This window comes from Poecilia reticulata, chromosome 9 (genome assembly GCF_904066995.2).
Source record: "Poecilia reticulata chromosome 9, P_reticulata-male-v2, whole genome shotgun sequence".
In the NCBI taxonomy this organism is placed as follows: domain Eukaryota; kingdom Metazoa; phylum Chordata; class Actinopteri; order Cyprinodontiformes; family Poeciliidae; genus Poecilia; species Poecilia reticulata.
In genome coordinates this window covers 25286367-25310331 of record NC_088838.1, presented here as the reverse complement: position 1 = coordinate 25310331, position 23965 = coordinate 25286367, and the positions used below count along the sequence as shown (strand labels likewise).

Here is a 23965-nt window from a genome sequence, read left to right as displayed (position 1 = left end):
AGGAAAAATGTCTGCAGGAGATAAACATGAATCAGCAGATCATGTTCCTGCAGAAGCTTCGTCTTCCAGCCCAGCTGATGTGTGGAAATGATGAAGGACACAGTGATGTGCTCACTGGACTCACACTCTAAAAATAAAACAACAATGAGTCAGAAAAAACAACAGCCTGACAAGAAGAGGAGTTTATTTATCACACCTTTGCAAAATGGGACACAAAGACTGAGCTCACAGCCTTCAGGGCTGTACAGGTCATCAGCAGCAGTAAAGTCAACACACACACACACATGCGCACACACACACACAGTCACCTGCACACACACTGCAGCCTTAGCTCACATGGATTTTTCACTACGTTAAGTGAACAACGATAAGTTTAAAACAGAAGCACAGACGTGGTATTGGCTCCTCATCACTTATTTCCCATAATGCCGTGGTGATGACGCAAACAGCACGCTGGAGGCATTAAATACAAGCACAAGGAATTGGATAAAAAGCAGTAAAAAATAGGCCCAAAGCTTCCAGGAGATATGAGTAATGACAGCATGCGCACACATGCACTCTTTAATGCACAAACCCTTGGTTTAGCTGTTAGCAGTGAGCGCATTTTAAGCCCAGACTTCATGTTAAAAAACCTGGAAAAAGATGTTTACACTGACCTTCATTACACTAAATGTTAATGAAGAAATTCACAGCAAATGTTTAATTTCAATGAATTGGAACTTCTTCAAACGGGGAAAATAGGGGAAAATGGACAGAAACCTGGAGTTGAAGAAATATGATACACTCGCATATCCAACACAGACTTGCATAATAAAAACAACACCCATGTTCAAATCTAATCATTAGCCTACAGCTCTTTACAAAACACCTCACATTATATCCAAACATGTTAAGCACTGCGTTATAAATTAGATACTGAGAAGTTATTTAAATTATATCTTAAAATTATTCGAGTTGATGTCACAGCCAGGGGCTCAAAATTGGAAAACACAAACAACCTCCAGGCAGACAGACAAAATGGAGCACCAAACTGAAGAGAAATGCAGAGTCCGCCGGGGTTTGCCGCTCAGAACAATCCAAATCCAGGTCTGAAGGTCTCACTGTCATTCCAGGAGAGGAACAGCAGGTGGCGCTGCAGGGCAGCTCTGGATATGTCACTGATCCTTGTCGTGCATCTGCTGCTGCATCTTATTCAACATTTCCTGCATCCGCTTCAGCTGCAGAGGGAATTAAAGTAAACACATGATAACTTGGGTGTTTTCAGAAATAAACAGGCTGTTCATGAAAAAATGAGAATATAAATGACTACTTTGAATAATTAATTGACCATACTTCACTATATGTTAGCACACGATTAATGATTAGCATATCATTGTAGTTCTTTTTCAAAGTATCGACCTTCCTAATCTTTTCCGTAATATTTTCAAATGTTCTCCTCACGTTGTCTCTTTTTCATATCTATTACATAATATAACATGCTCTATTCTATTGTTTCATATTTCTCACAGTAATCATGTTTGTTTTTAAGTAATCTGATTGACGTGGGTTTAGCTTTGAGCTACACTGCCCCCTATGGGTTTGGCGTGTTTAAAGCAACGCTAAGTAGCAGAATTTGGACAAAAACTTTTCTGAATCCAATCAAATGTATTCAATATTATTTTTTTAGACGACATAGCGGAGATATTTGTTTTTATAAAGACAAGCATTGAAGGCCTCAGTTAAATGTAAGCAGATTCAATTACAAACAGTCCATCTGGTTTTGACTTTATTGCTTTGGGAATTATTGCAACATGTCCCTTTGTGATGCGTTCAGTTATATTGCGAATTATTTTATGAAACTGGATTGTGAAGTGGAAAGGCAATTAACTCTAGACATGTTTATGTCCTTCTACATCTATTGTCTATATCTGGTGCAACCTCCAGCAGCCACTGGCCAAGAGAGAGCTACACCCTGAAAAAATGTAGACATTTGCTAGATCTTTTTTATGTTTTGTATCTACAATGATTTGTTGATCTGTTTTCTATATTTTTTTGCCCCTTACTGAGGAAATAAATGTAAAAAATTGTGAAAAATTTTTTTTGAGGCCCCATGTGCTTTTAACTTAACTATTTTGGACACCACTGATTCACTCAGTAACTAATTAACAGTCATGAGTACCTGGTTTGTTCTTGCTGGAGAAAAAACCTACTGTTTCACCATTCAGCCATCCTCAGCTTTTATTAAACAAAAAGTCTAGATTTTTTCTGACCTCCTCGTCTTTCATCTTGATTAGCTTCTCAGTGTCTGCGTCTGGAGTGGACAGCGGCAGGATGGGGATTGGGCTCTCCATCCGGTTATCCTGAGCCAGTTTACTAAGAGACGGAAAAAGAAAGCAGAGGAGGGATGAAACGTTCTCTTCGGTCTGTAAACATCAGCGCTAGGTTCATGAAACATTCCCATTTTGCACCTTTTCTCCTCATCAGACTCTTTCTCACACAGAGAGACAAACCTAGTCATCTCCTGGATGCACTGCGCTCTGTAGTTTTCGTAGTGGACGTCGCAGGTTACATCTTTAAGGTCGTGCATGTGCGAGCGGATCAGCATGTTCCTCAGTTTCACAAAGTCGCAGTGCGACTGGTTTTCCACTGTGGACAGAAACATCTGCGTTTAATCAATAAGCCAGATTACAGCATTCCCACATAAGGATTTACACCACCGAATCATTTCCATAAACCTCTAAGTATTGATACCCTTAAACAAAATTCAGTCAAATATTTAATCTGTAAAGTCCACATGTATGCAGAGGTTGGCAGAATTTAACTCAAGTAAGAGTAAAAAGGTAGGTAATTGATCTGCCAGAGTTCCGCTGGGGTTGCTAGGTAACGGCCTGGGCTTCTCTGGAGTTGCTAGGTAACGAGGCAGTGCCTGCTGATTTGTGACTTACATTCCAGAGATTTTTGAGTAACTGATAAAATTATCAGTAATTTAATATCTAAAAACAACAAACAGATGGACCAAAATCTAAAATTAAGTGGAAATTTTGGTATTTTAAGGATGAATATTACAATAATTCATCTAAATAACAAAAAAAAACATAATCAGGCAAAATTACATTTTCCATATCAGTTTCTTTCAATAAAAAACTTAATAGAAACTGCAGATGTGTGTCTTTGTCTGGTTAAAACATGTTTTAGTTTCAGTGGGTAGAGAATCCAGATAATCCAATAACCGATCAGGGAGGAGATCAATCTTTTCCCAGATGTTTTTTATTAAAGCTACACACTGCAGCTTTAATGGACAAGCAGCTGAAGGAATGCATCGTTCATTTACCTTCAACGATCCCCCAGGGGTACAGCCTTCCTCTGACCCGCTGTCCCCTCGCCTCCACCACGGTGTTGCTGCCAATCACAGCGAACGGCGTGCACTCCTGCACGCATAAGGACGGGCTGTTATTTTGACCCCAGTTTGTACAGGAAACGCTGACTGAGCATGCTGGTGCACATTCACATAGCTAGACACATTCTCTAAAGACGCATGCAGCTGAAGAGACGCATCACTGGGACTGTTGAGACACGCAACAAACTGCATGCTGTTTATTTTCTGGCATTTAAAGGCAGATGAAGCAAATTCACACCCCAGGATTTTATTTGTTGTGAGACACTGCAACTTTTCAAAATAAGAGTGAATATATATTTTAACCATTCAACGAAAATGTATAGTGCAACGCAAAATATGCGTGCAGGTTTTTGCTTTTAATTTAGTTGAATTTGTTAGTAAAATGGAAACAGAAACATCCAGTGACTTTGCCCATTTAATAACTTTTCAAAATAAAGCAAGAGTGAGCCATATACTGTTTATGTTGCTGAAAAGACACAAAAAATCTAGAAAAAAAGGGATCGACTTAAAAAATGTAGGATGTGGCTTATTGCTTTTTTTTTTAATCTAGCAAACATGCAAGTCGTATTTATGTTTTCAATCTACAATAATTGATAGATCGCTTGTCTACAGAAATCTGACTGCTTTAGTTATTATTATAATCAATGTCAATGTCAAATTTATTTATTTATCCATTTTAAAAGCAGGTTAAAACTGCAACAAAGAGCTGTACACAAACAATACCACAGAATAAATTGATGAAAAAAATGAAATATTAAAATATTGTGTTTAGTTTACTGTAAAGTAGTTTATTGCAATTATAATTAAAAACATAAATACTAAAAGGTTTGTGGCCCCTGAAGTCCTCTCTGTGACAAAAGGTTTAAATATCATAGCTACATGTTTTAACTCCTTCATATTCAGAGGATTCACTATCCGTGGTTCGGACAAAGTTTCTCAATGTTAGCTCAATTCCTGCCAAATCAACAGCTAAATATGCTTAAATTAACACAGCTTGGCTGCTCTCAGACAAGGCCACCATTGTGTGCTCAGATTTTTACACACAGCTATGAGAGAGCGATCTCAGCTGCAGGTTTTCAGAATGAGCTTCAGAAAACCATGCAACTTTAATCTGTTTCTACTGGACCTGCTTAATTCCAGACAAAAAAAACGCCTTTTGTAAAAAACTCTTTATCCCAAACGCCTGATCTTTAATTTATGCACATTACTGTAACACTTTTGTTTTCTGCTAAAAAGGCATTTACTTGGAAGTAGCAAACACCACTGTGACATAAAACTGAAATTATTTGGGGGTGAAAAATCATAAAACACAACCTTAGGTTCACTTGTAATTCCTCAAAAGGGGTTTTACAGCAAACTATATTTAGTTAACCACAGATAATCAAATACATTACATAAATATACCAAAAGCCTTCATGAGTCTGAGTCTGACTAATGAAAATGCATTCATTAAAAAAATGTTTAGAAAAATCCTGGAGTATTCAGCAAACAGATATTGAATGTAAGCAATAAATCAATTAATCGCATGATAAATTAAAGATCTCAATAATGTCTATTTGAATGATTGACTGTTTTTCTCTTTCTACCAAAAACTGGAGTATTGGTCTCACCAACCGCTGAAGGACAACTATGTTTATAGAAACTTCATGATTCATTTCATTTGTTGTTTTGTTTATTTATGTTTGAATATTTAAAAAAATTTCCAGTTCCAGTGTCAAATGTTTATTAAACGTTTGTGGTCTTTGATAGGGCAGACTTGCATTATTGTGCCGTTATCAATACATGGTCTCAAAACAACATCGTTTATTGCAATAATTATTGGGATAATTTATCGTCCAGTAAAATTTGTTATCAAGACCAAACTCCAGATTTTAAAAATAGTGGTGAAAGGACAGAAAATGTTTTGTTTTTTTTCCTGGCAAAAAATATCACAGATTTCGTAAAAACAAAAGCAATTTATTTCTGGTGTTGGATTTCTTTACTGGCTTCATAAATGCAGTAAATAAGGAGGTTGTGTTTTTACAAATTGTGTTGAAAAAAACACTAATGTTGGTGCTGCAGCAGTAAACAGCTAAAACTCGCCTTCAGTTCTTTGTCGAGTTGCTTAAACTCCTCGTCCTCGTCAGAGTCACACTCAGGAAACTGGTACACTTTGATCCCAAACTTGTCTATTTCCTCTCGTATCTGTCAGAGAACAAACACAAAGACATTTGTCCAAATACAAACATGCTGTTAAATCATTGAATCTGTGCCTCTGAAACTCACTCTGTCTTTAAGCTTTTTTATCTCATTGGGAGTGAGGCAGTCGGCTTTTGCGATGAGAGGAATGATGTTCACTTTTTCATGAAGAGCCTTCATGAACTCCACGTCCACGGGACGTAAGCTGTGAAGAAAAATCCAGGCTCTAGCTTAGTTTTCTTTTGTTTTGCATATATGTATAAGTTGCATAAATATGTGTGATTACCCATGGCCAAAGGGAGGGATGAAGTAGAGGCAGCAGTGGACTCTGTTGTCCTGGATGTTCTTCCTGTTCAGGCCGCTCTCGTCCCTGAAGTATTGCTCAAACTGCTGATCGATATAATCTGTGATTGGCTTCCAGCTAGAACACAGGCAAATTAAGAAGAAAACATTTATTTGTACTGCACCATTAACAAGAAAATTCAATTTTAAAACATGTGCATCATGTGGACAACTTGGACAAGATGGTGCAATATTTGGAACAGAGACGTTGAATCTGCTGTTGAGAAATTGATCATTTAAAAGTGACCTTTTATGCTTCCTTGAACAGGTTAGGGTAAATCTATGGGCTAAGCAAAGCATATTCAATGCATTTATTGTACATGATGATGATGATGATGAGATTTTAGTCTGATCAGTTCTTCCTATTTTAACCTCCTTTCAGAATGAGCTATTTTAGTTCATCTTGACACTTTAAATCCAATTAATCTGCTGCTGGCCAAGACCCCCAACTCATCATTCACACTCATATGTGAAAATGGCTACAAAAATATGCACAATTATACAACCGTACATCTTTGAAAAGCAGTAGTAGAGCCTCCTGCACAACCAACAAGAATGCACCAAGTGGTTTCTGGATGGTAAGTCAACAACAAAACACTTTGTACAGCACATAAATTATTTTTAGATGAACATATTTGCATGTGCATGCAAATAAATTTATTTATTTATTATTGAATTCATATTGAATTACTTACATCACTCTTAGGTATATATGTATGTACATATATTATAAACATTATCTCTTATGGTCATGTTTTTATTATTAATATTTAATAAGTTAGATGGAGTAGCTTGTCGACGAATAAGCAATTACATCAGAGGGATCAAGGAATTCTATTCTATTCTATTCTATTCTATTCTATTCTATTCTATTCTATTCTATTCTATTCTAATGTGGTAAAACCTTCTGTGAAAATGTGCCAGTTCCGCTGGGGTTGCTAGGTAACGGCCCGGGCTTCCCTAGAGTTGCTAGGTAACGGGGCAGTGCCTGCTGATTCCGGAGGTTTTTAAATTGTTTTTTATTTTGTTTTTTTAGGTTTTTTTGTTGTTTTACAGACAACAAAAAATCTTAATTTACTAAAAAATGGTGGGGTGTTTTTTTTTTTTTTATGGAGCCCCTATAAGGGGACATGGAGAAAGAAAGAAAAAAAAGAAATCCCGACTTACTTTCTGGAGATCCTGAAATCCTGACTTTTTTCTCCAGATCCCGAAACATTTTTCTCGAGATCCCGAGAAACTAAGTCAAGATCCTGACTTAGTTTCTTGGGGATCCAATTCCTTCAACACCAAGCGCACATCTTCTTTTCTCACACGAAGTCCATGCTCTCTGCATTTAGCGTACATCCATCGGTAACTGTGAAGCTGTCCAGAGGACTGCAGCTGGTTATTAATGAATTCAACCAAAACTGCCACGTCGGAATAGGACTTGCGCCGAATGAGTCCTCGCGCACTGAAAACTCTCTTCAGATGTCTCTCATTTATACAAAAACCATGTCTACTGTCAAGCACTGATTTGATGTGTTTATACTCAAGCCCAAGCTCGAAATAAAAATCTATATATCTATCCCATGTGTGTGTGTCCTCCATCACTGTGATTTTGTCATTATGTACTGATCCTGGTCCGGATAAGGTTTCTCGGGATCTGGAGAAAAAAGTCGGGATCTCAGGATCTTGACTTAGTTTCTCGGGATCTCAAGAAAAAAAGTCGGGATTTCTTTCTTCTTCTTTTTATTTCCTCCATGTCCCCTTAGGGGCTCCGTAGTTTTAGAATCAGTAGAAACCCAAATAGAAATAAAAAAATCCACAAAAGGTGAATTCTGCGTAACATCTTCACCTTTAAACCATGCTGTACCAATGCCATCTCAGTGCAGTGTTTTATGGCATCAACCAGCGACATCAGCGTAAAAAGGTTAATCAGCAGGCCCGACTCACCACTCGTTGTTATTAACGGCGTCTCCGAACCCCGGCGTGTCCACTATGGTCAGCTTGAGCTTCACTCCCTTCTCCTCGATGTCGACGGTGTGCTTGATGATCTCCACAGTTTGGTTAATCCGCTCTGCAGAGCATCAGCGCAGGATGAAGGTCAGTGGGAATTGGATTAAATACATCAGGGACAGAGCAAAATAAGCTCTGCTGCTGGGTTATGTTGAGATAACCTCTAAAAATAATATTAGTAATTCTGGACATTAAGAAATGGCTTTGAACATGAATGCAAGGATGCTAGTCAAGGCCGAACTGTTTTTAACTGCATGCTTGTATTGCAGCCAGCAGAAAACTTTAAATAATACAGATAAGACATAGTGGAGATTCACCTTCGGCATTTAGTAACTTCCTGTCTTTGTAGAGGTCTGTGAGGAACAGACTGTTGACCAGAGTGGACTTTCCCATACCAGACTCTCCTGTAAGACACAGAGATGTGACCGCACATTTAAAAAAAGATCAACAAAATCCAAAAAAGATCCATTTCTGGATAATTACAAATCTGGAAACAGACAAAAACTGGACAGCGTAACCTCTAAGGAAGACGGTTCAGCATTTTTCTTCTGATAAACTGTCAGATGTGATGGAGTTATTTACATCCTAGAAACTGACCTGCAACCATCAGGGTGAAATCGAAGCCTTTCTTCACAGATTTCCTGTGGACCTGGTTTGGCAGAGTTGCAAAACCCACATACTGTTTCTCCTAGAAAAAATAAAAACACAAGTGTTACTGAAAACTGTCTATTTTCAGTTTTTATTGAAATTAAGCCAATCTTAAAATTGCGGACTTTGCAAACAAACAATTCATCTAATTTAAAATAAGAAATATTACATTAAAACAACAATTGTGCGGATTTGCTGCCCATAAGAGCAGAAGTGCATTCCTTACACTGTAAAAACACAGAATATTAACAAGTATTTTTGGTCTAGTTTCTAGTAAAACTGAAATAAGAGCAAAACTAACTTACAAGTAACTTTCCAGCAAGAAATGGATACTTGTTTTAAGTAAATAACTCAGTACTTGTTCCATGTTATAAGTTAATTTATCTGCCAATAGAACAAATTCTTTTTTATCAATACTAAGGGATTATTCACTTAAAACAAGCTTCTATATCTCAACAAAAAGTTACTTTTAAGTTAGTTTGTCATATTTCAAATGTACTATGATATTTGCACTAGCAACTAGACCAAAATACTTGGTGAGATTTTGTGTATTTTTCAGACACTAAGAATCAGGAACTGAAAGGCTAAGAAAACGTTATTTCTACACACAAAGAAGCCGGTTCTACAACAGCAGACATGGGTTCAATGAATACTCGTCTTAATCCTGAAAGCTTCAGGAACAAAAAACTCTAATATCTTCCGTTACTTTTAGTATGTTGAGTTTTAGATCACACCTCACAAAAACAGTCCTTAATTCACGTGTTTCTCTCAACCGTACAGTTTCTGTCTGAGCTCGCAGGAATGTCACATGACCGCAGTTTTAGGAACTTGTTTTGCTTAATCCCTCTGCAGTGAGGTTGTGGCAACATCTGCGTTCCTTGTGGCCCCGTTTGTCTTTTTGAGAGTTCAGATCTGATGTGTGCACTGAGACACGAGAACGTGAAATTGCTGCTTTACATAGAAATGGTTTGAATTTTTGTAAAGTGTAACTGCTTCCAGTGGTTACATTTATTTTATTTTAGGTGGTAAAATTTAGGGCGTCTAATCCAGATTAACACAGAAAGGGAAATAAAAGTTATTTGGAGGTTTCTGTTTTTAAGTTTTTGCTGATTCGAAGGTTTTGCCATATTAAAAAACCTCATAATTGTCTCAGCAGCTGTTGTGTTGTAATGTGGATTTTAACACGTCACTTTGAGTCAGACAATTAGAGGAACTGATTTCACATTCCTACATGATGTTGCACCATGAGCTTTCTTCTGTGTATGAAACCATCCGTCTCAAACCACCAAGGAGTTGCATCAACTTCTTATGAGAATCTTCCTGATTCTTCCAGAAACAGAAGATAAGAAACCATTGATCTGATTCAGGCATGAAGAAGCAGGGAAACATGTGAAACATTGGAGGATGCCAGATGTTAGACGGACATTACAGACCGTTGTTCTACATCTCCAGATTAGAGAAATATCACTTCTGTACTCAGATGTCTGATTTTGTTTTAGCTGTACATGAGGAAAAAAAAATAGGAATCCCCCCAAAATCCAATATGGCCGCCATCATATAAAATGTGAACCAAGGTGTTAGTTTTCAAAATTGCTAAAATGTTTAACCATTTCTACAGTATAAGGTCCTCTTAATGTCATGCCAGCGTACACTGACCCTCCCCCACCTATTGCTGCACCCTGTTAGCTTGCTGAAAGAAAGCTTTTTGTTTGGTAAAGAAAAAAACAGTTTGACTGCTTGGAAATATGCCTGCCTGTTATTGATTTGTTTTGCTTGTAGCTTGGTCACTTAGCACAACGATTTAAAATACAATAGGTTTCAACTTTGAGTCAAATCAAACGGCAAATAACTGAACACGTTTATTTACAACATTACAAACCTTCATGAAAAAAATGTAAAAACAAACTACAGACGTTTCTGATCTCACTGTGAAGAGAGATCTGTTTTTTATGTAAACATATAAACATAAAAAACATATTGACTCCTACCCACTGTCATACTTTTAACATGAAATGTTTCGGTCTCAGACTTTGGCAAAGCAAGGCAACAAGATGTTGTATATTACCGTAGTTTCACTTTTTTGACTTCCAGGTTTGACCAATTTGCACATGTTCCAATTATAGATGTGCAAAGATTTTGATTTTTCTTTATGTAAATTTACTAAATGACAATGTGGTTATAATACAATGCTCTTTCATGTCAAAGTAGGACATAAAAACATAATAAAAAATATATAAAGAACATGAAAAAGTCTAATTAATTTAAAAAATATATATATTTAAAATTATACACCATACAGAGTGCTGTGAAACAGTGTTAGAGAGGTATTTCTTTTTTGTTTTTGCTTTTTCACAACAAATATATCACATCATCAAACTATTTAAAGTAAGATAATATTTTACTAATATAATTGCTGATTCATTAATTAAATATGATTGACCACACTTTTTGGCAACTTAGTTCAATTTCAATAGCCCATCCCTTTTTACTACTAAAATCAGGAAATCAGTAAAACAGAACATGTTTGACAACATGAACTAGCGCCAGCATCTGATGCCATTAACACTGATTGATGTGGAAAGGTTACGAAGCCATTAGTAAAGCTTTGGGACTCCAGTGAAACCAATTTTACAGACATTATCCACAAAAGGAGAAAACATGGAACAAAAAAACCTTCCCAAATTACTCGTAGAGATTATGAACGACTTGCAAAAGATCACACAAGAACACAAAACAACAACTAACACTTTTATACACTTAATAAAATAACATCACCATTTAAAAATAAACTTTTTTGTCTTATTTTACAATGTGAAACATCTTTTTTTTTAATGGCAGATCAACAACGAAACACTTGTTTTTCTACTGTACAGCGCAAACAGCGGTAAAACTAGTTGTCCAAAAGTACTGGAACTCAGCGTGGGTTGCTAGGAGACGGGCTGGGCTTGGCTGGGGTTGCTAGGTAACGGCACAGTGCCAGTTGAATGTAACTTCACAAAGACCAAAAAACACGAGCTTAATGCCAAAGAACAGTTTTGTGGGTTTTTTTTAAGAACTTGGGCTGTTTTTATACCAAATGGTATAAAACATACAAAAAGTGAATTTTGCATAATAGTTTCCCTTAAGAAGAAATATTTGAGATGGGGCACATAACTCATCAAAGAACTACACAACTGATTTGCAATTTTAGCACCAAAATCATAAACAAAAATCCCCAAAAAACGTCAAAAGCAGAAGCAGACTCCCAATTAGCTGAGACGACTTTTAATGTCAAGACAAATTAAATCAAAGATCTGAGGAGCTTGTGCCGCAGTAAAATTACCACAGCAGACAGAAAAGCTTCAAATATATGGAAAGACTCGTGCAGAGCATTCCTCTGAGAGCGGCTGAGAATAACCAACGCCTCAGACTTTCCAGAAACACAAAGGGAACCACAGGATACCAGTCTCCCACTGTGTGGCACAGCAGCTCCTGCTACCGCTGCATCTGGCGGAGCGTCACCCCGACCCTACAGTACGACGCGCCGACATGTGGAGAGATAAACAAACATTCAAGCCATGCAGAGAGCATTCACTCACACGGACAGAAGCTACATTCAACAGACCTGAAAAGCTCCTTTTCTAACCCAGTCAGCGTGTGAGGCGAGCGTCCTCACACGCTGTCATAACTTGTCACAGGCGTTTCCGACGGCTCCCTTCCCTCGGGCGAGGATCGCATTTATTAAAACAGACACACAAACGTTTACGCGCATGCAAAACAAAAAGAGCAGGAGGTGAAAGATGAGCTGCTGATGAGGCTGGAGAGAAACCCCCCTCAGCAATAATCTGACACCCTGCAGAAATATATCTGAGAAAAATAAGTTGGCAGAAATTTTAAAGCGAAAGATCAACTCAGTTCTTTATGCTTTTTTATAATCATGCAAATAGGGTCGTTTCAACATTTTTCACACGTTTTGCCTAATTTGTTTAAATGTACCCTTAGATAAAAGTTGTTTATTCAAGTGCGCTATGAGTGTAAAGCAAACTTAAGTAAAGGTTACTTTATTTAATTTATATTTCATATACTTCGGAATACATCGAAAAGTATTCAACTGAGTACATTAATAATGCTGAAGCTTATATGTGTACATTAGTAAAGCTCATTTCTGCCACAAAGTACTGATAGTTTAAATCTTGATTAAAGTCCAGAATAAAGTTAAGTTATGCTACATTGAATATGGCAGAATAAGTTTGATGTATTATCTGTTATACATGCTCAGTGATAAAGTTTACAGTAAGTACCTAAATCTTTACATACTTAAAAAAAACACAAACATTTGACTTAACTTTATGAATCACGATCTAGTCCCTTTCATAAATAAACCACAAATATAAACCTAGTAAAGCAGAATTTGGTAAACTTAAAATGACCTTATGACAGTACACTTAAATTTACTTCTTACAAACTAAAAAATGTCCCAGTATAGTTCGAATAAGTATACTTTCTAGTCCACTACAGGGTCCGTTTATTCATTAAAATGAACTCTTCGCTGAATGTATTCATATATATCCATCTCTTTACCTTCTGTCTTGCGGTTCTCACTCGTGGGCACAGAAGCCGTTCCACCAGTTTCTCTTGCAGCATGATGGCATCCATCCTAAACCGCTCCGACACTGACGGACCAAAATAGCCACCGGTCTCACAAAACTGAAGCAGCAGCCCAGCAGGGAATGAAGGAAAAAAAACGTCTCTTTTCCTGTTTTCTCTCCTTGCATACGTCTGTCCTACACTCCCTTCGTTTGTTTTCCTCCCAGCCCCGCTTCTTTGTTTAATTCTATCTTTTCTGTGCCCTACAGCGGTCCGGCTCTCCCTGTTCAGACAGGTATGAAGAAAGTTTCCCTACGAAAAGTGGAGGCAAGCAGGGAGAAAGAGAGAGAGAGAGAGAGAGAGGTGGCAATTTGAGGGAGGAAACAAGGGAGGGATGGAAGAGGCAAAGGTCTGAAGGAAACCCATTCATTCAGTCCAGATTCCCTCCCCCCGCTCAGACAGACACATGAAAAATAAAATCTCCAAACTCTGAAATGACCAGCTTCACTCCCTTTGGTTTGCTCAACATGTGAAACCTAAAGGAACCTGTTCCAACCTGAAGGAAACAAAAGCTTTTGGTGTAACAAACGCTGCAAGTACAGACAAATGCAGTGAGGTTATCACAATACAAAAATTAACCTGCCAGTCATCCAGCGCTCAGGTTTATGAATGTACTGATTTGAACCGGACAGAGAGGAAAAAACAAACTCCACTTAAACCAACTATTCTGAAAGCGCAACATGTTTAAACAACAACTATTTTATTAACGTCATTCAGTGTCAGGGAACTGCAAAAACAAACTCTTCTCTTCTCTGACTGTAAATGCAAAAAAGCAACAGCACATTGACAGCCAATTACACTTGTTTTAAACAGTGCTTGTGCCACTCCCCTATTACCTTTCTAATTGCCACCCTGGGTAACCGCCCATGTGGCCCATGCCACAAACAGCCACTGGTCAGAAGAGCAGACAAACAGGAAAGTGTTGTGTATGGACATGTGGGGTGTAATATCTACCGAAAAGAGGTCATTCAGAGTTATGAGTCATTTCAGTCACTTAAACTAAACATGAACAAGAAACAAAATGAATGGAAATCAAGTGGAATGATTAAACAACAGGAGACATAAACTGACCCATGATGGTCAAATACAGCTGGAACCAGGCAGATTTGGGTTTAAAATAATATTTCAAATTCACCAACATGTTTCTTTTGACAATGGGAAAGAGAATCAGTGGTGGGAACTAAAGATTAGAGTGATAGCAAGGAAGATTTGGAGCTAATTAGCTGTTGACTACACCCCCCCACCCCTCACTCAAAAAATGTCTGCAAACAGACATACACAATTATAAAAACAGTTTGTGGACATTTAATAAACATAATTTCTGAGTGGTTAGTCAACAACAAAACACCTGTCTTTGCTATTGTACAACCAGGTGACTAAACTGCCGGAGTTCCGTTTGGGTTGCTAGGTAACGGGGCTGGACTTAGCTAGGGTTGCTAGGCAACTGCGCAGTGCATGAATGTGACTTAAAATCAGGAGGTTTCTGAACTGGCTTGTTTTCTATACACCAAAAAACATTAACTTATTGTTTCTTTAAGCCCTTGGGATGTTTTCAGATGAAAGTGAGATCCGAATGGAAGCATAAAATGTGTAAAATGTGAAATTTGCATAGTAGGTTCCCTTAAAATAAAAAGTATTGGTATTGACGACACTGGCCTGGTATTTACTTGGTATCTGATCGATATAAAAATATATCACCGCACACAAAGTAACTAATCTCCCCTCTTCCTAACACAATATTAGCTTACTGTAGCGGTTAATTTGTAGTCTTATTAGAAGGAGAAGAAGAAGAAGTGGCCCAGTGCTGTAATCTGAGCTGAAATAAAATACTTTATGTGCAGTTGGTGATAAAAGTTGCGCTCAACTGGCATAAAGAAACAATCAGCCAGCATGTCTTCTCTTCTTGGCATTGCAGGAGTTTTTCTATATGTGTGCAGCTGAGGTACATTCATGGCAGAGGTTGAAGACAATTGATTCCAGATGTTACACTGGCATGTGTGTGTGTGTGCGTGTGTGTGCGTGTGTGTGTCTGATGGGTGTGTCTGACTAACATATAATGTGGGCAGCAGAAGTTAAACATTCTTTGAAATAAAAGAAGGACTGTTTTTCTTCCCGCTGACGTGACCAGCGCTGATGCCACGTACAGGATGTTTCAGCCCACCACCAGAGGGCGACAGAGGACGAAACTGGGATAAAGTTAGGAAAGGGAAAGCCCAGTGTTTCCAGTTGAAATAATGGAACTGTGGTTGATTCATTAGTTGGATAGTGAAGACCCCAGCAGAGTGAGTTATGAGTTTGAGTGGAACGATGTATGAGTGACGGTCTGAGCAAAAGAAAGGAGCAGATGTCTTTAATTGGCCCCACATTTTAGGGTTAGGGTTAGGGACAGCTGGTTACTGGTCCCTCTCAGTAACCAGCTGTCCCAGTTCTCCCATTCACAAACACAAAACCAGACAAACAGGGCAAATATAATCACTTATCCACACTTCTATTGTTACAACTTCAATTAAATATTCAGCCTGAGTGAAAGTAAGCTGTTCTCTTGCTTTGTGAGCGATAAGTGGTAAAATTTCACCACTTAAAAACTCAACACAGTGAATGCTGGCATGAAACTCCGGAGTTTACACTATGGACTCAAATAAATGCAGAAAACTGTTTTTTCTTTCTTGATTATTTTTTACATTTTTAGCACAAATTATTTTCAGTATCAAATGTTTTTGTTTCACTCAAATGTTTTTTTTATCAATGCTAAAATTCCTTTTTTGTCATTTTTTAAAATACCTTTATTTTTTTCTCATTTAGAATGTTACAAATCAATCATTGCTGATAACAATCGTATTTATCCAGTGAGTACTAATTTTGGTAAATGGAAAAGACAGAAAACAAGGGAACTATTAGAGAGATCTACTTTTAGAGCTAAAAGAAAGAAATCTTTTCTGTTTTGCAGTTTTACTTTCTTCAGAAACCAGAAAAAAATATGTTATTTATAAAACTTAAAGTGAATTTCAGCAGTTTGGAGCCTCCCTAAAGCATTAGACTTTCTGCTGCTGACATTTCTGTGGTTTTTGCTTTCCCATTAGGGTGACAAAGAAGTGCATATTTCCGGCTCCTGCTGCATTTGTCAGATTGTTGGATGGTCTGCAGAGGCCAAGATCCAGAGGTCAGTGACTAAATCAGCAGGCATCACTCAGCTCCTTCCTCTTGCTTATTCAGACTTGAAGTGATTCCCAGAGAGCCACAGCAGTGAACGCAGCCCACAGAGTGCTCATCACACCACAACTTTCCCCTGCAAACAGCTGAAGAAAGAGCAGAAATCCATCCATGTGATATTACAACACAAACACACAGACTGGATGAAACGGAGATTTCAACCTCAAGCTACAACGTTGCCTCAGGGTGACAGAAACTAGAAATTAAGAAATTAAATCAACAAGATTGTATAGAAAAGTGATCAATATCAATAGATAATAGTAAGTTAAATACTATATAGAAAATTCACTGAACTCTCACAGCTAACTAAGCAAGGCTGGTAGCAAGATGTTGCTTTCTGGGCCGTCCTTCGACCAGTTTCTAAAAGCTTTCTTAGAACAGAGAGCAAAAGCCGCTCCAGGACTGAAACTGAAACCGAAGAGAAAAGGACACTCAGGTGGGTTACACACACACACACACACACACACACACACACACACACACACACACACACACACACACACACACACACACACACACTCAGCTGGATCACACACACACACCCCCCCACGCGCACGCACACACACGCACACACACAAACACACACACACACACACACACACACACACACACACACACACACACACACACACACACACACACACTCAGCTGGATCACACACACACACACACCCCCACACGCACACACACGCGCACACACTCAGCTGGATCACACACGCGCACGCACACACACTCAGCTGGATCACACACACACACTCAGCTGGATCACACACACTACATGCATGCTTCAGTGTGACAGAAAAGCAGACTGCAGGGCATAAACTCCTCAAACTGCTGAAGGAGAACTAACACACTGCCAGGCAGCCGTCCAAATATTGATCTGAGGGGGAGAAGAAGAATTTGGAGAAAATCCTCCATCTTGGTTATTTCATTCACTTTGTGAAAAGACGCTGCAGCCAGGCTCAGTAGTTGGAACCATTTTCCAAAAGGTTCATCTTGGTCTTGAATGAACCCAAGACGTTTGTCCAGATGATATTTAGCTGAACCTTTAGGTTCATGTTTTCAGTCTACATAAATGCTACAATGAGCCTTTATACACTTGTTAATTGTCTGCCGTTACAAAACTTAGTTAAATTTAGTTGCTTCCTTCAACATAACTTTATGGGCTGCACAAAACATGTTCTCTACATTTGATGCACAAAATCGTTTGTAGATAAAGAGATTTCAGTCTGCTCTGTTCTGCCTATTTTGAGCTCCTTTCAGAATGACGTTGTTTCAGGGCGTCTTGTCACTTTAAATCCAAATGAGCTGCTGCTGACCACGCCCCCAAACTCGATGTTTCAAAATGGCTGCAAACAGATACGCAATTATACAACCGTACATTTCTGAAAAGCAGAAGTGAAGCCTCCTGCACAACCAAGAAGATTGCAGCAAATGGTTTCTGAATAAAGTCAAGGAAACACTTTTCTTTTCCAGCAGCCATTATACAGCGGTCAAACCAGCTGACTGAACATGCTGGAGCTCCACTGGGGTTGCTAGGTAACGGCGCAGAGCCCTTCAAATGCGACTTAACGATCAGGTGATTTTTTTTTTTGAAACAGCTCAAAAACATCCACTTATAATCAGAAAACAGCTTTATGTAACTGTTTGGGTTGCTTTTAAGACTCAAATATTTAGCTACTTTTGTACAGAACCAGTGATTGGTTCTGGCCAAACCCAAAGCATCACCTTTAGGTTCATGTTTTCAGTCTACATAAATGCTACAATGTGCCTTTATACACTTGTTAATTCTCTGAGCTGCTTGTTTGGCAACAACTCCTGTGACAGCACAGATTTTCACACCAACAACAGAGTTATTGTTTTCACACGTCACACACAAGGTCTATCATCTAAAGCAGGAAGCTGGAGAGGTTTGTGTAGATTTTATGGGCATCTGAGGAAACATTTCTGAATCTTTAGAAACAACAATTAAGCACCTGCTGAACCGTACTGATATCACACTAGAAAGTAAGCTAATTTTGGGTCAATAACAATTATCAGATCAGAAGTTGAAGACCTCACATCAACACCACAAAAAAGGAGCTGCCTTCATACTGGGGGGCTTTAAATCTCTCTCCTACCCAACCCCCAGAGACACAGCTGTCCATGCACTGCAGCTGGTCCTCATGAGGTCCCATCTGTGGCGGTGAGGGTGGGAAAGGGTGAGTTTGGAGACAGAGGACGGAGGAGGAGGCTGAACGCTAAGGTGGAGTGAGGAGGTGAGGTAATGTTTTTATACTTCATAGTCCGGTAGATTGTTTAATTTGCAACATTTGTTACATTTTCAGATGGTTGGGTTAAATTTCACACTGAAATGTATCAAACGAACCCAAACTATTTGAAAAACTAGTTCACCTCCTCGCCTGTGGTGGCGCTGCACCCAAAACCACTGAAGGAAACGACACAAACAGCTCTGAAGAAAACAAAAGCGCAACCTCTTTCTTCACGAAATATAAACAAAAGTGAAGGAGGGTCAGATTTTAGCTGTTGCATGATTTCTCTTTTGACTTTGGTAAAACACCATGAGCCATTTCTTCTGCCAGCACTAGACCCGCGTGGTTGTTTTGGTTGTATTTACCCAGAATGCTCTGCGTCACAGTTTGCTTCCTGCTTCTAGATAAGAGTTCACTTCAACCAAACCAATACGGAGATGTTTAGACGAACCAGAGTTCACGTTTTTGGTCTGTATCAGAGTTTGATTGCACGTTCCCGCCTCCCCAAGCAAACTGGTACTCCAATAAACAGGCTTTGTTTTTGCTGTTTTATTGAAGAAAGACCTCTGACTGTTGCTTTCTGCTTTACCACTGTAAAACTGAAATATATGAAGCATAGCATTAGCTAACAAGAACATTACTGAAGAAATTTAAAAGTGGCCTGCCAAAGTGTGCTCACGGTCAGACCCAAATCAGGCTGAAAATTAACTAAAATGTTATGGATAGCTTAAATGCTTAAACATAGCCTGTGGGGTATCACTACCATGCTGACTTACATTGACTTACTCTATTCAGGATCCTGAACGTGGCTAATATATAAAAAATTAGCTAAAATGCTTATTTTAGTTTAAGGCTACTGTTAGCAAGAGGGCTGTCACTAGCATAGAGTGATTAGCATGTAAATACTACCAGCAGGATGAAGGTTATCACAAACATTTTGACGAACATAAATGCAAACATGAGTGCATCTGCTAAAATTAGCTAAAATGCTAAGGTTAGCTTTTACCACTATAATGTTTTGGTATCACTATCATGTTCGCTTACATTGACTTATTCCACCTGGTATGATAAACATAGTCAATACATTTTAAAAAACAGCTAAAATGCTTATTTTAGCTATAAGGCAAAGAATGCATTACTATGCTAGCACCTACTAACATCGCAAACTAGCCTATTGCTTACTGAAAGCAAAAATAAAAACATTTTCATTACTAACCTAACTAAATGTACAAATTTTTGTGCCATTGTTACACAAAACAAAGACATGATTATTATTTTTGTCATAGTCCATAATTACGGTCAAATCTCGTCCAAAGCAACAATGTTTTAAGATTGATGTTAGCTTAATTTATGAAAACGTCGGCATTACGTTCGGCCATCTTGGATTTTTTTTTTTTTGCTGTCTCGTGGTAACCAAAACAATGTCAAAGAACAACCACCAAAGGGAGATATAGTGCGGTTTACAAAACTATTAATCCAGCGTAATACAGTATTCAAAAGGCTCCAAATATACTGAATCGTTTTGTAATACAAATAAATACAAGTGCAAACAAAGGGTTTTTTTTTTCCTGCTCTAATGTGACTCAACTGGATGCACTTTCCAGTTTTAAAGTTTTATTGATGATTTTCTTTTTTTTGTGTGTCTCAAATCTGAGATGTTCAGCTCATATCTGCCCACACATGGACTGACCACCACACTTTGTGTCTGATGAAAACGTATTTGAAAGGAAAACCGGCTGTTTCCTGGCAACGCTTTCTGACAGCTGGTGAAGTGATGAGAGCGTTGAGTGAGGGGGGGGAAACAATGATTCTGGATCGATCATCCGTCAGGGCTCACTCAGAGGTTACGACACCATGAATTAACTCAGACACATGCAGTAGGTTCACTGAAGCGATTTCCAGAGTGGAGACACAGAGTGGAGTTTGTGGACGCAGGAAAAACAACCTGCGTCCACAAACTCGCATCTAAAGGTGATTTAGGAAAAAGCATCAGTCATGTTTCTGCATGCAAACATTAAAACGTTGAACCCAGACCAACACGGTCGCACGGTGGGACCACAAAATAACACCATTTTATGATAGAATGCAGATAATGAACTATGCTTGAAAATAGATAAGGCAGTAAATGTGTATGTGTTTTTATCATGCTATTGAATTTCCTTAGTTATGATTGTACACCAAACCGACGGTTAAAATCACATGGGACTTATGCAGCTTAAGGTTACCAACTTATCTGAGTAAAATTTTTGTGAAGTTTGTGAAAGTCACTTGTTTCAATTTCTGAAAAAAGACTTTTCTACAAATCTTCCCACATTAGAGACAGGATTCACAGAATTACAGTCTTACCAAGTATTTTTATCTATAGTTTCCAGTGCAAATATCTCAGTAAACCTGAAATAAAACAAAGATGACTTACAAATCATTTTTCAGCAAGATATAGGAGCTTGTTTTCAGTAAATAAAATCCTTAATATTTATGGAAACTTCCTAATTTCACAGCCAGATTATTTCACTTATAAGAAGTTATTTTTTCCATGTTATAAATGAAATAATCTGGCAGTGGATTTAGCACTTTTTTATAAGCATTAAGAATTTATTGACTTAAAACAAGCTCCCATGTCTTGCAGAAAAAGTATAAGTTAGTTTTGTCTTATTTAAAATATACTACGATATTTTTCCTAGAAACTAAACAAAAATACTTGGTAAAGTTGTGTTATTGCAATATTTAACTTAAATATCTAAAAGAAATTCCCCAGCATTTCAAAAGTAGGTTTTTATGAAAGACATTAACTTATAAGTTCAATCCAAGAGAAAATGTGAAGCAATAAATCACTGACATCAGCATAAAAGTGAAAAAATTGTGTCAGCCATATTTTGATCCAGTTTATTTATATATAAATAAAAATGGACCTTATATAGAACTCAGAGGAACACCTTCAGAAATTGGCATAAATTCAGAGCACAGACTCACCTTGATGAAATCTGTCACTAAGATAGTCTGAGAATCGCACAACAATTTGCTCTGAAAGTTTAAAATGTTTAGCTTTAAAACAGCAACTATAAAAACCCAATTATTCTGATCAAGTACAGCCAAAATGGTTCTGTGTTTTATCTATATATCCATCAGGTTTCCCTAAAACCTGATGGATATATAGATAAAATATTACCATTTACAGTAACAGTGTATTCAGTCAGTCAGTGTTTTATTCTATTCAAGAATAAAAGAGAAACCAGAAAAAAAACAACATTTATGGGAGATTTTACAAAAATACTTCTGACCAAAATAACATAAATGTCCATCTCATACTGGACAAAACCCATCCTGATGGTCCACAAACCATTTAGGGAAATATTTTGTGGACTGAAGGTCTCCATTTAATAGTTCTGCCCCAAAACTAACAATATTTCCGAAAAACCACCATCCTCTGTGTAAAACATGGCGTAGGTTGAATGATGTTCTGAATGTCTGGCCATCATTTTAAAGTAATGGTGAATTAATGCTAAGAAGTTTCTCAACCTCATTAAAGAGAATAATTTAGCAGATTTGTTGGCTGAAATCATCCTGTGTTTTCAGTGTTTTAATGTTTTTCCCTTTTGTTTCTAGGTTACTGTCCGTTCTACACCTGCCTCTAGTTTCTGACTTGTATTTTAATACATATTTGTGCTACTGCTCTGTGGTTTGTACAAATAATTCAATATTAATAATAATAGTAAATCTGCGTCCAGATTACCATATAGAGGAAGAGGAGGGGGAGGAGGAGCGCCTGGGGTCAGCAGAGACCCGACCTCCCCTCAAGGCTCGTGTGTCTGCTGTGCTTCTCAGATGAACAATGGTTCCGAAATGATCCACTAAATATTAGCGAGCAGCTAATAATGACGTAATATCCGAAATGAGGTCAGTTCATCATCAGGCGACTCTAATCGCTGATAATTGTGGATGGAGGATGTTGGAGGAGGATGCTGCGGTGCCGTGTTGGCCTCTGGAGGCAGCGACCTGCTCCACATAGGCGTCAAAAAATGAAAATGTGAGTGTGGGTCAGCGCTCCGCCTGCTGCACAGGCATGGCAGTCCTCAGCATTCATCCAAACAGTTCAACCCCCCTGCAGTAAGCGTGATTTCATCAAATAAAACGCTTTAAATGATGTCCTACCTCCGTGCTGTCCTCTGTTGGAGGATAGATGAGGAGGCGCAGGTGCAGGGATGCGGAGCGACGCCCAGAGAGACGCAAACATGAAGCAATCAGTGCACAAATCCTCCATAATCAGAATGCAAATATCAAAAATGGGAAAACTGAAACACAGCGCTCACCCGTTTTCACCGGAATCCGGCTTTTATACCTGATGTTGCTCGTCATGTTTGACCCGCTTTCCTCCCTCGGTTTCCTCTGAAGCGGCGGCTCAGCCTCGCCTCCAAACCCCCGGACGGACAGCAGAAGGGCGGGCAGAGCTGACGGCGCAAGGCTCCTCCTCTACGGAGGCTCGAGAACGTGAATGCATCGTTCCATAAATATTAATAAAACCACGATTTCATAATCAATATGAAAAACAATCAAAAATAAATAAACGTTCAAGTAATAATAAACATTTTCATTTTCTAAATATTGATTTTATTTTGATATTTATGCAATTATTTTAGCCCCGTGTTGCAAAAAAGTTCCCTTTATTTTCATGTTAGCTTTAGCCTTTGTAGTGGGCGGAGCTAACACTTCTGAGGTAATCTGATTGGTCTACAGATGGCGTCGCTGTCAGATAAGCCAATCAGATCTCAGGGTCCCCTTAAGAAAACACGATGAGATTAAATAATTTCCTTGTGGGTTGTATCACGAAAAATATAAAATAAATGAAAACAGAAACTATCTGATTACACGTAATGAATTCAGGTTTTTGTGATTATGACATTTAATCTTAAGTCTCCTTTTTTATTCAATTTTAAACTACTGTATTTGTCAAAAATGGAAATGAAATATTGTCTTGACTCATATTATTTAAGTATTTATTCAAGTATTTTCATTCAAAGAGTCGTTTTCTGTGGTGGTGCTGTGAGCAGGAAGGATCTCATGTAGCGGTCAGTATTCCAACGAATCTGAAGAAGCCTCCGACTTTAGGAACTGTGGCTGATTGCCTTAGAAAGATAAAATAACAGCATTTTTTTCTCAACTTTATTTTCAGTTCTCACCATAAATATCTATGTTGAGTTTCAAACCTTTTCAGTGTCATAGGAAGGTTATTTGAGTATGGATTACTTGTACATTTAAATAATTCTCAATGTATTTTTTTTGTTAATTTGAAGAACTTATTGGTTGATTTCAATTGTTATGTTTAAAATAATTAGGAAAATGTG

General features: G+C 38.1%; 1 protein-coding gene across 4 annotated transcripts; it reads right to left on the bottom strand.

Annotated features, from left to right (window-relative positions):
- Nucleotides 1–167: 167 nt before the first annotated feature.
- Nucleotides 168–23091, bottom strand: septin5a (septin 5a). Of its 4 annotated transcripts, XM_008418162.2 has the most exons (12): nucleotides 22934–23091; nucleotides 22776–22789; nucleotides 8489–8579; nucleotides 8209–8295; nucleotides 7829–7952; nucleotides 5841–5975; nucleotides 5642–5759; nucleotides 5459–5560; nucleotides 3311–3407; nucleotides 2448–2625; nucleotides 2250–2352; nucleotides 168–1217 (listed from the first exon to the last, which is right to left on the bottom strand). In XM_008418162.2, the coding sequence occupies exons 1-12, from the start codon at nucleotides 22977–22979 to the stop codon at nucleotides 1155–1157; spliced, it is 1158 nt and encodes a 385-aa protein (XP_008416384.1). In that variant the 5' UTR covers nucleotides 22980–23091; the 3' UTR covers nucleotides 168–1154. The 4 variants fall into 4 exon arrangements, with proteins under 4 accessions (XP_008416384.1, XP_008416383.1, XP_008416381.1 ...); XM_008418161.3 differs by lacking the exons at nucleotides 22776–22789; nucleotides 22934–23091 and adding an exon at nucleotides 22357–22714; XM_008418159.3 differs by lacking the exons at nucleotides 22776–22789; nucleotides 22934–23091 and adding an exon at nucleotides 13100–13451.
- Between the last annotated feature and the right edge of the window lie 874 nt (nucleotides 23092–23965).